Source organism: Silurus aristotelis (genome assembly GCF_946808225.1).
Source record: "Silurus aristotelis genome assembly, chromosome: 17".
Taxonomy (NCBI): Eukaryota; Metazoa; Chordata; class Actinopteri; order Siluriformes; family Siluridae; genus Silurus; species Silurus aristotelis.
The window spans coordinates 9,307,237-9,320,911 of record NC_139590.1 but is presented as its reverse complement, the minus strand read 5'-3'; the positions used below and the strand labels follow the sequence as shown (position 1 = coordinate 9,320,911).

At 39.9% G+C, this 13,675-nt stretch overlaps 1 protein-coding gene across 1 annotated transcript; it reads right to left on the bottom strand.

Annotated features, from left to right (window-relative positions):
• Positions 1-519: 519 nt before the first annotated feature.
• sh2b1 (SH2B adaptor protein 1) lies at positions 520-13,247 on the bottom strand. The gene is made up of 11 exons (XM_083566275.1): positions 12,707-13,247; positions 12,333-12,381; positions 9,161-11,217; positions 8,855-8,956; positions 8,575-8,666; positions 7,813-7,898; positions 7,367-7,519; positions 7,008-7,219; positions 6,221-6,395; positions 3,919-4,009; positions 520-2,984 (listed from the first exon to the last, which is right to left on the bottom strand). Exons 3-11 carry the CDS (start codon positions 10,856-10,858, stop codon positions 2,963-2,965), a joined length of 2,631 nt encoding a protein of 876 aa, XP_083422401.1. The 5' UTR covers positions 10,859-11,217; positions 12,333-12,381; positions 12,707-13,247; the 3' UTR covers positions 520-2,962.
• Positions 13,248-13,675: the final 428 nt, after the last annotated feature.

The following is a 13,675-nucleotide window of genomic DNA, read 5'->3' as shown; positions in this document are numbered from 1 at the left end:
ACTCAGAAAAATCACTGACCACTGACTTGGCCACACTATGAACAAATAACCCACTCAACCAACATCACAAGAAAATAATAATTTTGGCTTTTAAATCATTACATGCAGAAATAAAAGTAGCAGAGTCCCATACTCAACTTATTTAGGCCACACATTTTGGACCAAGTTATATTAGTAAGCATATCCCTTTCACAAAAATTTTTTTTCTTCATAACCACCAAATCTGATAAAAGGCTTGTTTATGAGCATATGATTTGAATCAGATTTACTAAAAAAACAAGCTGATATAAATAGTGCAACAATGACATTCTGTGATTCAGCTATGAAATGTCACACTGCCAAATACTCTAAAAATTCAGTCTTTCAAATAATTCTCATGGTATCCTGATGTCTTTTTATGAAATAATCATATTGTTTAACCTCTAGTCAGACTAAAGACATAACACACATCAATATACTTGGTAAGACCTTCTTCACATGAACTTTATCGCAGGTTAACACAAACACGAGACTCCAAAACATGTTTCAGTATATTTATATCACCATTGTCATGTACCATTATTATTATTATTATTATTATTATTATTAAATTCAATGTAGTACCTGAAACTAATTACACAGGGTGGGAAACACAGTCCACCTCAACACACGGTCCCAGCACAGAGAAAAAGAAAGAGAAAGAGAGAGAGAAAGGGAGAGGGAGAGAGAGAGAGAAGGCACAAATAGTAGTTCAAATGTCAAGAGAAGGGGGGAAGAGAATAAAACTAAAAAATAAAATTAGTTTAAGGGCGATCCATTGGTATTAAAAAAAAAAAAAAAAAAACTACAAAAAGACAAGAATCTGATGAAGGGATGTGGTTGTTAAGGATATGGATAAAGGAGGAAGATGGAAAGGACTAGGAGACAAAACCAAAGATGAGAAAAGAAAAGAAAAGAAAAGGAAAGAAAGAAAGAAAGAAAGAAAGAAAGAAAGAAAGAAAGAAAAAAAGAAAGAAAGAAAGAAAGAAAGAAAGAAAGAAAGAAAGAAAGAAAGGAAAAGAACAGAACAGAACAGAACAGAAAGAACAGAACAGAACAGAACAGAACAAAAAAAAAACTTTTTGGAAATAAGAAGAAACTGTAACGAGATAAAAGAGAAACTAGTGTGGGACAGGCTGGGGGAGATCACAAGCTATACAAAAAAAAAAAAAAAAAAAAGGCACAAAAACTTGAAACTCAGTATTGAGAACAATATTATGCATACATAAAGTAAACGACATACAACAAAGGCATTTTTAAAACAACATAAAAAATAAAATTAATACTATTATTTAGACAATTATTACTATCAATTATCAAGGTCTTCCTTATTGTTATATTCAATAAGAAATAAATTCTCATGTACATGAATGACATTCTTCCTCCTCTTGACTCAACCTTTGAAATGGTTAAAAGTAAAACAGTGTGCAGATGTGTGTGTGTGTGTGTGTGTGTGTGTGTGTGTGTGTGTGTGTGTGTGTGTGTGTGTGTGTGTAAGAATGCTGAGACTGAGAAGAGAGAAGACTGAGGGGGACATCATAAAGACAGATATTTTAGATGAATAAAACGCAGCTACTGGATATAGAAAAAGAATTTGAAATATTGAAAGAGAGAGAGATTGTCTCCTGACAGTAAAGAGAGGTTCAGGATTTTTGAACCAAATCACCTTTCATGTGTGCGCTTTGCCTTTGATCAGCTGATGATCTAACAATTATATAAAACAACCCATTTTCACAATAAAAATCGGCATGTACACACAACTTTAGTTTCCAGTTAAATCTGATTGTGACCAAATTCATTTGTCTTCTGTCTTATTCCCCAAACAGATCCAATGAAGTAACTCAAACACAGCTATCAAGGTGGTAAGAATGTCAGCATACCACAGATGGGACACTGTGATTTGGTTGAAAAATAATCTTGTGCAGCCTCCAGCAAAGCTGTGGATGAAACATCAGGCCTCGTACACCTCAAGCATCTCACTGTAGGACTGTTGATCTGGGATCAGCCAATTTAAATTCATTTAATTATTAAGGATTCTGAGATCTCAGATCAGCAGTCGTACTCACAGCCCGAGGGCACTGAGGTAATGATGTCAATGGAGATGTTTTATATCTGGTCTGCCTCACTGATGAGTTTGGGTTATTTTGGCAAGCAGCAGTCCTGTGTGAGGTCTAGCACTGAAATAAACTGCAAAAATCACGATTCGTCAGTGACAGTTGCTCTAACGCTAAAACAACAAATACAAAATGACAAAACAAAGCAAATGTACCGAAAAAAAATTGCATAATAGAGTGCTGCTGGGTATGTTATCTGAAAAATCTGTGTATAAATGATAGCACCACGTGGTGGTCGAGTACCATCCAGTGTGATTGCACGAAGCTGAAGGACCGTACCGTCCTATATAACAGAACAATGAGAAACACCTTTAATACTGAAATACAATTGAAAAATAAATGTAGTGTAACATTAACAAACGTTTCCTCAGCTAATCTCCACTTAGTGTACTGTTACTTAGTGTTTCTATGTTGTAGTTTCAATGAACAGTGTGTGTGTGTGTGTGTGTGTGTGTGTGTGTGTGTATCTCCCTCCATATCTCTCTCATCCTTTGAAAGCCTTTTTTAATAGTGTTAGTAATGCTTCCCCCCCCATACTCTTGAGTTCTTCCTATGAAGTGAAAAATACTGATTGTGACTGGCTCTCCTCTTCTGCTCCTCAGAAGAAGGAGTACTGGTTGTCAATGGCTCGGGCCCGGCCTCCCTCTCTCTCCTCGGCCTCTGCTCCTTCCAACTGTCTTAAAGGCGCTTCCCTTTCACGCTCCTCACATTCCTCTGGCCCGCTGGCCGCTCCTCCTCCTACAGCCTCCACGTCGGTTACACGCTCCTGTGGTGGTGTGGGTGGTGGAGGGCGCCCCGGTGGGAGAGGGGGAGGCGGAGGCTGAGGGGGGCTACGGGGTCTGCTGATCATGTCTGGAACGAGGACAGAAAGGCCAAGAGAGAAAAGACAGAAGGGAAGTAGGCAAAACAGGAAAGAAAATCAAAAGGGAAAAATCGGGTATATACAAAAGTGGCAAGTTCCACAGAGTGAGAAGAAGGTGAAAGGGGTAAGGAGAAAGCGAGAGACAGAGAAAGAACGAGAGAAAGAAATGGCATAGTACGTGAGAGAAATCCAGGAAGCAAAGACATGCATGTGTCCCAGTAATGGAATCAGTCAACACACAGTACACAGACTTCCTACACCCTGTCTCCACAGTGTGTATGTAAATAGAGATATGTGCATCCTACATTATAATGCTGTATAGAGACATTATTCTAAACATACAAAAAGTCTTTAAAAACTTCAGGTGATTGTGGAGAAAGAGCTTGTTGTCTGTCAAATGTGTGATGCAAGATCAATCACTAAATGGAAAGCTGTACTGCTGTCGTGATAATCACAAGCTTATAGTGAGCAATGTTCCATGTGACGACAAATCTACAATGGACCTATGCAACTGAAATCCAGCCGTGAATGGAACGTTAGGCAGACAAAATGTACATCTGAGGTGAACGGATGACCTGCTGCTCCACTCCCTCCCATCTCGATCTTTTTCACCTGTCATACGCTACAGGTTTTGTGGTGTTTATTCGTCTCTAGCAGTGTACCATTTTATTTCAATAGTTTACTAAATTACTTAATCTTTCCTTTCCACATATTTATTGAAAGGTTTTCAGGCTACAAATGGCCTGAGATTAATATTGCCCTTGCATTGCCTGTAACTATCTTAAAAATGATGCTTTAAATCTTACCCCTTTATATTAGATATGGTAATTCCCATGGAAATTTATTATTTCAATTTTTTTATAAGCATTCTCTCTGGGTTAGGGTTCTCTGTGCTCTCTGTCTATTAAATCTTGTCTCACTTACACACAGTCAGAGATGGGGGTTGATGGAGAGTCAGGGTGGCGCGTGGTGATGACATCACAGACTGTGGGCCGGCTGCCTGCCCTGTCCCGGCCTGCGAAGATGACCCAACGACAAACAACAACAAAGACAGCCAATCAGAGCTTTGGTACGCACTAGCAGGAGGGAGGCCTGAGGCATAGGGGTGGGACAGAGGTTTGGGGAAAAAGTAGATATGCACATACAGAGAAGGATGGATGATGAATAAATGAATGCAAATCAGAGACCAGATAGGTGGGACTCAGGAGACAGAGGTGAAAGATAGATTAAATATGTGGAAAAGCTTTGGTAGTTCACACAGCATGAAGAGTTCACTGGATCACTGCTTTGACTACCAAACATTTTCCGAGGTTGGGTGGGGGTAAAATGTATTTACATTACAGTTTCTGTTTGAAAAACTGACAAAACCTGTTACTGAACTGAATGTGATTTAATTTTTTATTCATTTAACGAATTAAAAAATTTATAACCGTTTTTATCCTAGTCAGTGAGTGTTGCAGACTCTATCCTGGGACACTGAGATGAGTCCATCAGGGTGCATGTACACACTCATTCACACATAGGTGCAATGTTAACATGGGCAATATTCTCAGTGAGAGGAAACCGGGGTTTCCAGTGGAAATAAACTTGGATATGGGGGCTATCTAGGGTTTTTCAACCTAAAATTTGACATTCTTAAAGCCAATAGTGTCAACAATTTTCATACCAGTGGGGCCCTAGTATAAATATGATGGAGGTTTGATCATTATCACAGAGGTATGGCTGGCAGGTGGAGCAGAGATGGTGCAGATTTAGGATTGTATAGGAGGAGAGAGGAGAGAGAAAGAGGGAAAATTAATCAAGCTAAGAGATAAAAAGTTAGAAGAAAGTGAAAAGAGCAATATGGACAATAGGGTTGTAAAGGTACTCTTATTTGTACCAAACCTTTTCTATTTTACATGTGGAACATAGGTCAAATCTGAGTTCCCACGGGAACATATCAAGTGGCAGATTGCAAGTTTGTTTGGTCCCCACCTTGCACTTTGAATGCATTTTATAATTATTATTAAACTTGAAAACATAAAAATAAAGAAAGAAAGAAAAGAAAAGAAAAAGAAACTAAAGTTTGGCAGGGTCATTGTGGCTATTCACTTCATACCGGAAATAAGATTTGTTTTGTGCATAAATGAAAACGCTAAAGAATCCACATCTCTAGCATTAGCTGCTAATCAGAAAGTGGCTAGCAGCTAATGCTAGCAATATGGATTCTTTCAGCGTTTTATGTCCAGCTTCAAGAATGTCTCCTAAAAGGAGAAAATCCTGACAATTCCACATTTTGAGGGAGTAAATAAATGTAGGATGGAAGGAATGAAGACATTTGTTAAAGTCTGCTGAAATAAGTAGAACATATCTTTAGAAAAATTGTATATTAAATGTAAAACACACATACACACTTACATACTTGTCTGTATTACCCAAATGGAGTCTAACAAATGTAAACTATTTAATTTATTTAATTGTATTTAATCGATTTATTTTGTGCCAATTTAATTGATTACTCAATTTATTCAATATAATAAAAAGTGTATTACATTAATTTAATTTATTCTATTCTATTTTATTTTTATAAAATATTATAAAATATTATTTTATATATTATTTAACCAAACAGACATTTTATTTAAATTTGTTTAAAAAATGTGACCTGTTCTAATGTTGTTCACAAATGTTAATAATAATAATAATAGTAATAAGAATAAGAATAATAAGAATAAGAATTTATCAATAAAAAATAATTGATTGAAAAAACTACTTAAAAACCGAGTTACGTACCGAATTGTGAATTTTGTGTACTGTTACACCCCTAATAGACAATTATAAAAGAGATAGTTTGAGGATGATAATGTTAAAAACTGGTAATGGGATGGAAGGAAAGGGACAAGTAAACACAATAGGCCATGCACACTTAGCAAATACAAAATCAGAAAAGTATCAGAAGCCATGCACAGCCAGCAAAACTTCATTCACACATGCCATGCTGATACAGCAGGAGACTACATACGTGGATAAAATTCTATTTTAGCCCTACAACCATGTCACAAAGCTCATGCGGTGGCCTGCAGCAGTCCATTTACATTATACTTAAGGTCTATACAAAAAATAAAAAATGCCTTTTTAGGTACCCCGAATGTTTTCCAAACCTTGTTAACAAAACCCGAATGCTATTCATGTCTGCCATCACACTCAAGCCTTCCTCCATTTGTGCTTTGGCCCCGAGTGTCAATACCTGGTTGCCGCGCAGCTGTGGCGCCCACAAAGCTGATGAGTGTGACATCGGAGGCGCCCCCTGACTCCAGGGGGATAGGATGCACTCGAAAGTGCTCCAGCATGTCAAAGATAGATTGGAACCAGAGATGCTGCACACGACACTGGCCATCCTCGTTCAGAGAAAGGCGAAGGTGCTGTACAGAGAACAAAATAATATCAAAATTAGGGCTGTAACGAATCCTCGAATAACTCGATTAATTTCATTACAAAAATTTAATGCGTCGTTTAGTCTATTTAACTAAACACGGAACACTGTGTTTCCCAGGGACGATTATTACTGAAGCACCACCCGCTAAACTCTGGAGCACTCTGGACAGGAAACACAGAAGATGCTGCAGAATAAAAAAAATGAATGCAACTATATTTGTATTTTGATGTAATATGGCTATTAAATGCACTAAATGGGTTTAGTTTTCATTAATATTCTTTTACGCAATTTCAGCAATAAAAATTAAAATTTTTCCAAAAGAAAAAACAATTACTTGTTAAATTTGTCTAATTTTTTCCCTCTTATTTAGTATCGCACTTAATAAAGAAATATCACTTCTTATCCGATTACTCGATTAATCGATGGAATAATCGTTAGACTACTCGATTACTAAAATAATCGATTGCAGCAGCCCTAATCACAATGCAAGGATAAGAAGGGAAATCGGAAAATAATAAGAGATTAGTATGTTGAGTGCTTCTTACTCAGACTATTAGCAAAAAATATGTGGTGAGAACAAAAATGACTGTGAACTCACCTTCGCTTTGCCTTGGAAGTTGAAGGTAAGGACATACTCCCCGCGCCGCGTCTCGCTCTGGCGCACAAGGAAGACGCCATGACTTGCCATGCCGCCTGCCAACACCAGCTGGGCCGCCTTCAGTCGTGACAACGTGCCATGGAACCACTGACACTCACTTAATGGGTGCTCTACAGGCTCTGCAGTTGAGCCCTCAGAGATCAGAAAGGAGCCTGTGAAAAAGCAATTGATCAAGAAGACGGAAGAGTGAAAGAAGTGTATTGCAGAGCTGGCATGGCTTAGAGGCTACACACTTCACAATGGATCCCTATTTGACCCGTTGTTTGTAACTCTTTATTTGTAATGTCTATAAGGGATACCTGTGGCTTCAGGCGTCTCTGGAAATGACATGCCAAGACTAGCTCCGCCTCCTCCAAGCAGCCGACCATCGGGTTCATCTAGAGGGGCACGGGGTGGCAACTCAGGAGGAAGAGCGTCCAGCAGTGGAGAACCCCCCACTCCACCGTAACACACTGTAAATGGAAAAAAAAATAAACAAGCACAAAAGAACACTGAAATATTATGCAATACTGTATAAAGCCTTTATTACTGCTTTACTCTTAATATTCTCATAGTGGTTTCAATATATATATTTTTAAATAACACGTTTTACAACCACTGAAATTTACAAGCTGTATAAACAACTTGTCCCGACCATGAAACCGAATATTGCTGAAGTTTCAGTATTGTTTTCAGAATTAAAATGACGTGACATTAGTTTCAGCTTAGCTCCCTCAAACTAAATCATTACAGACAAACCACTGACCTTGAGACAGACGATCACTGAATTCCGGTGTGCTACTGAGGTCCGTCTGTGCTCCACCACACACTCCCTCGATGTCCTCCTGCTCACTAACATCAACAGCCAAAGATTGAGTGTTTCTACACTAGTAAACTAATTGTCAAATTTAAGCAGTTATAACGTTATAAAAGTAGACACGAATAAGCACAATATATCTTATACAGGATTAAAACTTCAATACTCAGCTGGTATATATCATTCAAATGCCAAATATTGTTTTTCAACATGCATTTGTGCCCGAACAACCTAAATATGGAGGTGAAAGCTGGTCTCCATATTTGGGTCGAAACAGAGGGCAAATGGAGGAAAACAGGATTTTAACTTAGAACAAAACAAAAACAAAAAAGCACACCAACTGATATTAAGTAGTAAAGGCACCCAAAAAGTTTTAACTATAGATAATGAAAGGTCAGCTGTTCTTCCAACCAACCAACTGGAAACACAAGTAAAATAAAAAATATTAGGTCTTTTATGTAAACGAAACCTGTTTGATAAGTTGTTTAACAATTTTTAAACTATATGATGAAAAAACCTTACCTGGTAACTAATGGTTAAATGGATTTTATTTATCTTAAAGTATAATTATGCTAATTACTACTTTATTACTAGGCATAATGTGATTTAAAAATGTTTACACTCACCTCTCTAATAATCAACAGTTCCAGATTAGTATTCCTTTAAACAACATTACCGAAAATATTTACAGCATAACCGAATGTATATTACCTCAGACAGATGCTGTTTCTAATGTCACTTAGCCAGGCTCTCATCTGAACAGCATCTCTGGTCTCAATGACATACTGAACCTGTCCTTCCAACTGAGAGAAGACAGCATTCAAAGACAATGTGACAGTAAACAAGAGAAGCGAGACAAGCAGGTTGATATATTAACAGAAACAAAAGCAAAAAATATTTAAAAGAAACATTCTGTAATAGAGGAATAATTTATAGAGAATCAAATGAGATGCAGACACAAGCAGAAACTTTGGAGTCTGTGAAGACAAACCTGCAGAAGAAAAGTGTTTTCTTTGTCTGGTACTTCAAGAGCTGTTGTGCTCCTGATGTCTAAAATGCAGCAGCATGGGATAGTCAGTCTGGGCTTGGAAGCCTATAGAGGAGAGAGTAAAAAAATTATATATAATATACATCAACACCAAACAAATATGTTTTTGACAACTGGATTTAAATCCAAAGTGCAACAGTATAATACACAGTTTAATATTCTAGTATCTGTGAACTACAACACAATGTATAAACGTGACTTATAATAATCCTTATAGACTATTGGAAATAAACCTAAGTTTCCATTTACCTTGGGCGGTATGTAAAACTCTAGGAAGTACTCCTCTCCTCTCTCGCCTCCTTCCTTGTCTCGCTCCTTCAAAACCAGTCGACACTTATGCCAGCGAGTGCCTCGTCCAGCTATTGCCCCTCCTGTTACTGGGGAAGGCATTCCACCAGCTTGCTCCGAAGTGGAGCCAGAGACGGCATTATTACTGTCCATGCCATGGTAGAGCAACCCGAACGAGAAGCCTGGAAAGCCGTGAGAGCCAGTAAATTCATCTGCGGAGGAGCAGACATTCACTCCTCCCTCTCGTACAAGTCTGCCTGTCTTCCTAGAAGGAAGGGCAGAGGGCAACAACGCAGATGTAGGCCCCACAGGTGCTTGTAGGGTTGGTGGTGGAGAGCGGGACAGACGCAGCTTCTCTAGCCGGTGGGTCCACTTTTCTTTCTCACCTTCTCCGTTACTCCTCCTCCGATCACGAGCTTCAGAAAGGGAGAGGGAGGTGGCGCTGCTGGATGACGATGGTGGCAGGGAGGAGGAGGATGAGTGCGGGAGTGAGAGGGGGAGAGAAAGTGAGACGGGAAGCGAGGATGGGGCACCTTGAGCGTTCCTCTTGGCATCCTGCAGGCCCATAGTGTAGCTGTAGCTGGAGGGCAGTGGCGTGGCATTAGCCGAGCCACAGCTTTGAGGCGAGTCACTAGAGGAGCTTCGCCAGTGCAGGATACCTCTCACACTGCCCCGCACACTGCGGCCCACGTTTCGCAGAGAAAAACGTTTCTTTAGCTTGTTTTTGGAGTGACCACCTGCACCAGGGATGCTGCTCTTTGACCCGGAGTTTAGTGGTCCCCCAGAAGTAGGGCTTATTGGTGTCAGGCTGCCATCAGGTCTGTCCGTGAGAATACCACCCTCTCCCTCGCAGTCCTTCCCCACTGGCTCGTCTGACTCTGCCTCTTCCCCTGTCACAGGTCCCACCCAACTGTCCTCCTCTTCCTCCAGGTCTGCATTGCCAGGCAAGTGGCCAGGATACTTCTTAACCGTCAATGCCCTATCTTCCCTTCGACCATTGTTCCCATGCATTGAAGATGAACAAGACAAAGAAGAAGGTGGCAGAATTTGCGCATGAGCATATGAGTCCTGGTAAGCAGTGGGATTCTGAAATCTATCTGCTCCTCGAGTGTCCAAACCCTGCCGAGCCGAAAGTGGCTTGGGCGGAGCCCTTAGGTGTATCGGCAGGCAGATTGCAGGAGCATCAGGTGGTAAAAGTGGTGGAGACGTTGCCTCTTCCTCCAGCGACGTGCCATCAGACTGAGTGACCCAAATCCCTGTACCCTCCCTGACTGCACTGCTTCCCTCAAGTTCGCTTTCAAAATGACAAACAAATCGGTCAGTGAAGCGACGGCAGAAAGCAGCAGCAGAATCGGGCGAATAATGTGGATTCTCCAGGAGGAAGGCCCTGAAGTGACGGGCAAAATCGCCAGCAGCTACCCGGGCATGAAGCTCACAGAACTCGGTCCAGCTAAGGCAGGGAGAAGGTGAGGGAGTCGGTGTATCAGACAGCGAAGACAAAGGCTGGCCAGAAGCCGGAGGGGGTAACGGTGGGGGACGTACAGAAAGGGGCAGCAATGAAGGAGATGGAGGAGATGGCGAGGGAGATGGGGATGGAGGAAGAGGGGATGAGTTCGCTGCAGCCCGTGGGCTGGGTGGGGTTAATAAGGAGCCGTTCATAACTGACTCAATGAGCAGCTGATTTGCAGACAAATCACTAAAACCTTCTGATCAAGGATCAAGCGATTGTCACAAACTGATGAAGTCAGGAGAAGGCACGCGCTGTTCATGGGGTAAAGCTTTACACGGGACTATTTATGGACCAAAAAATGTGATGACAGTCTTCCCCATTTGAAAAATAACGTGGCTGTTTCAGAAAGGGCTTGAAGATGAAATACACATATAAGAATCTGCATACTGATCTACTTTACACTACATTAACAGGATTAAGCAGAATAAGTGTTCAATGAAGTGCTGAACTGATAAGGTCTTGTTTATCATCAGGGCTCTGCAAGAAAACAGACAAGTGGATCCGTGGCCTGAAGAAAAAAGACATTAATGCACAAAAGTAGGCAAATAAATTCTTAAATTTACATTCTTAAATTTAAATTTACTGGGGTGAATTTTGCCATCAAGAGTGCCTAATGTCCTAAAACACATATTTGATTTTGTTATATAAAAAGTCAGCTTTATTGACATTCATTCAAAATGCAGATTATATAAAATCCTTTTACTGTTTCAACTACAATAACACGCTCATACAGCTAAAAAAAAGTGTGTATGCGACTCATTTATGCATACAACATTCTATTCAAAATGTTACCTGATTCGTTGTTAGAATCACCTTCACTTTGTTTGAAAAGGTTTTCTCGCTAGATTTTGGAGTGTTGCTCTTGGGATTTGTACTCATTCAACAAACAAGAGCATTAGGGAAAACTCAAGCACTGGGGTCAGACTTCCAGGTCATCCCAAAGGTATGCAGAAGGGTTAAGGTCAGACCAATATGCATGCAGTTTTGTCCACTTTGCCAAACTATGTCTTTGTGGAACTTGTTTTGTGCACAGAAACACTGTCATGCTGGAAAAGGTTAGTTCCAGTGTAGGGAAATCCTAAAGCTAGATCATACCGAAGCACATACAACGACATGCGTCCAACTTCGTGGCAACAGTTGACCACTTGTAATAGATGCCTATACCAGATTTCAACAAGGTTATGTTTCTTGTCAGTTCATAAGCAATTTTTAGGGCCACTCCTACAACCTATAGGGATTAATCAAGATTTAACAACTCGTCTCTGATTTCTCCTGACAATACCCTTGTTTTCTTCTAAGAAGCCAGGGTTTGGCACATGATCGTGAGAAAACTAACAACAATCAATCTGACTCTTATTTATCACTATAGTAAAGACCTAGTTAGATGGTTAGTTCTTGGGGATGTACCTTGACTGCTACAATCACACAAGCTGGATGTTATAAAGGGTGGCCAGGAGTTATGACTGACACACAACTTACAATTTCTGTCTCGTTATACTAAATTAAAACATGCGTGCTGATACTAGGAGCCATTGTAGCATTTCAAGCCACTAGTTGTTACCAAAACATGATGATATATAGAATATATATATATATATAAAAATATACACGGTGTGGACTCACCATTTTCGGGTCAGGGTGTAACTGGAGACCGGCGCTTTGCTTGTGTAAGCTAGATATGGAGGAAAACAACAATTAACCTCTCTCACACACACGCACGCACGCACGCACACACACACACACGCACACGGGCCTCGCTGCCATAACAATATCCAGCTGTCATGTACGACGTTATAACTAACGCTACAATTACAAAAAGCCATAGTCATGAACTAAAACAGCATTATAGCTAGCATAAGAGGTTAGCTAAACAACGAAAAGCTAATACTGTCAATATGCTGAACCAGCTAGCTTGGAACTTTTGCTAATACGGTACAAGCCACTTGCTAGCAACTAGCTAACCAGCTATAAGTCGTAGCTATAGAAAACCGTCTTACCTTGTTGCTTGGTGCAGGAATAAGAAATGAAAGCAAACCCGCAATGTTTTAGCCAAAGCTTTCTGGAGTGGCTATAGCTAGATAGCTAACTAGAAACCTACGAAAACGGCTATATTGCAGATATAGCTAGCTAGCTAGCTAGCTCTGCAGCTACATAGCTAGCTAGTTGTTTAGACAAGAAGCCAGTGTTGTTGCTTTTGGTATTAGTCCTCATTCCACTTAGACCAGCCACGGCATTTAACGTTCGGCGTCGGGAAAGAGTTCACTTGCTGGTAAAGGATCGTATAGCAGCTATAACACGTGTATATGTTGCGCTCCTTTCGTGTTAGAAGCAGATGATTGTATCTCTGCCTGCTGTCCCAGTCAGTCTCTGGCGATACAGTGGGAAAGAGTGTGAGGGGCTCAGGGAGAGTGAAGGGGGATTAGGATGGAGAAGACTGCACTGACCGTGGGGCTCTTTACAGAGCAGCATAACATATACCCAAATATATTCTGCTCACTATGATGAAACGACTCATTTTCACCTTGTAATCTAATTACACCAGATATTTCACAGTTGAACGTACACACACACACACACCGAAAGTGTTACACCTTTTGTCAAAATTTGGCCCCATCTGTCCACTGAACACAATGTTTTTATAACAATTCTATTCCTGTGTGGTTTTTCCCTCTATCCTAAATCCTGTTTATACATCCAAATTGTACATATTTATTAGTAAACAGAGTTTATTTAAACGCTCTAAGATCAATGATATCAATATATTTCAGTAGATTTGAGCAGAATGTCAATGTATGAATATCGAAATAAATACAAATAAAATATTGTTTATAAAAATCGTTAAATTGCAGATTGCTTCCAAAAAATAAAAAATAAAAATCATCAGGTATAAATACAAATCTAATAAGAACTCTTTATGACATTTGTGCAAAATCACTCTCATCTATTAAGATCTTAACTTTTGCATT

Excerpts from the sequence above, each read along its gene's own strand:
- sh2b1 (XM_083566275.1), bottom strand. The coding sequence starts at position 10,858 with ATGAACGGCTCCTTATTAACCCCACCCAGCCCACGGGCTGCAGCGAAC. Across the intron at positions 6,396-7,007 it reads ACTTCCAAGGCAAAGCGAAG|CACCTTCGCCTTTCTCTGAA; the intron begins GTGAGTTCACAG and ends TTCTCTGTACAG. Across the intron at positions 4,010-6,220 it reads CACAGCTGCGCGGCAACCAG|GCCGGGACAGGGCAGGCAGC; the intron begins GTATTGACACTC and ends TCATCTTCGCAG.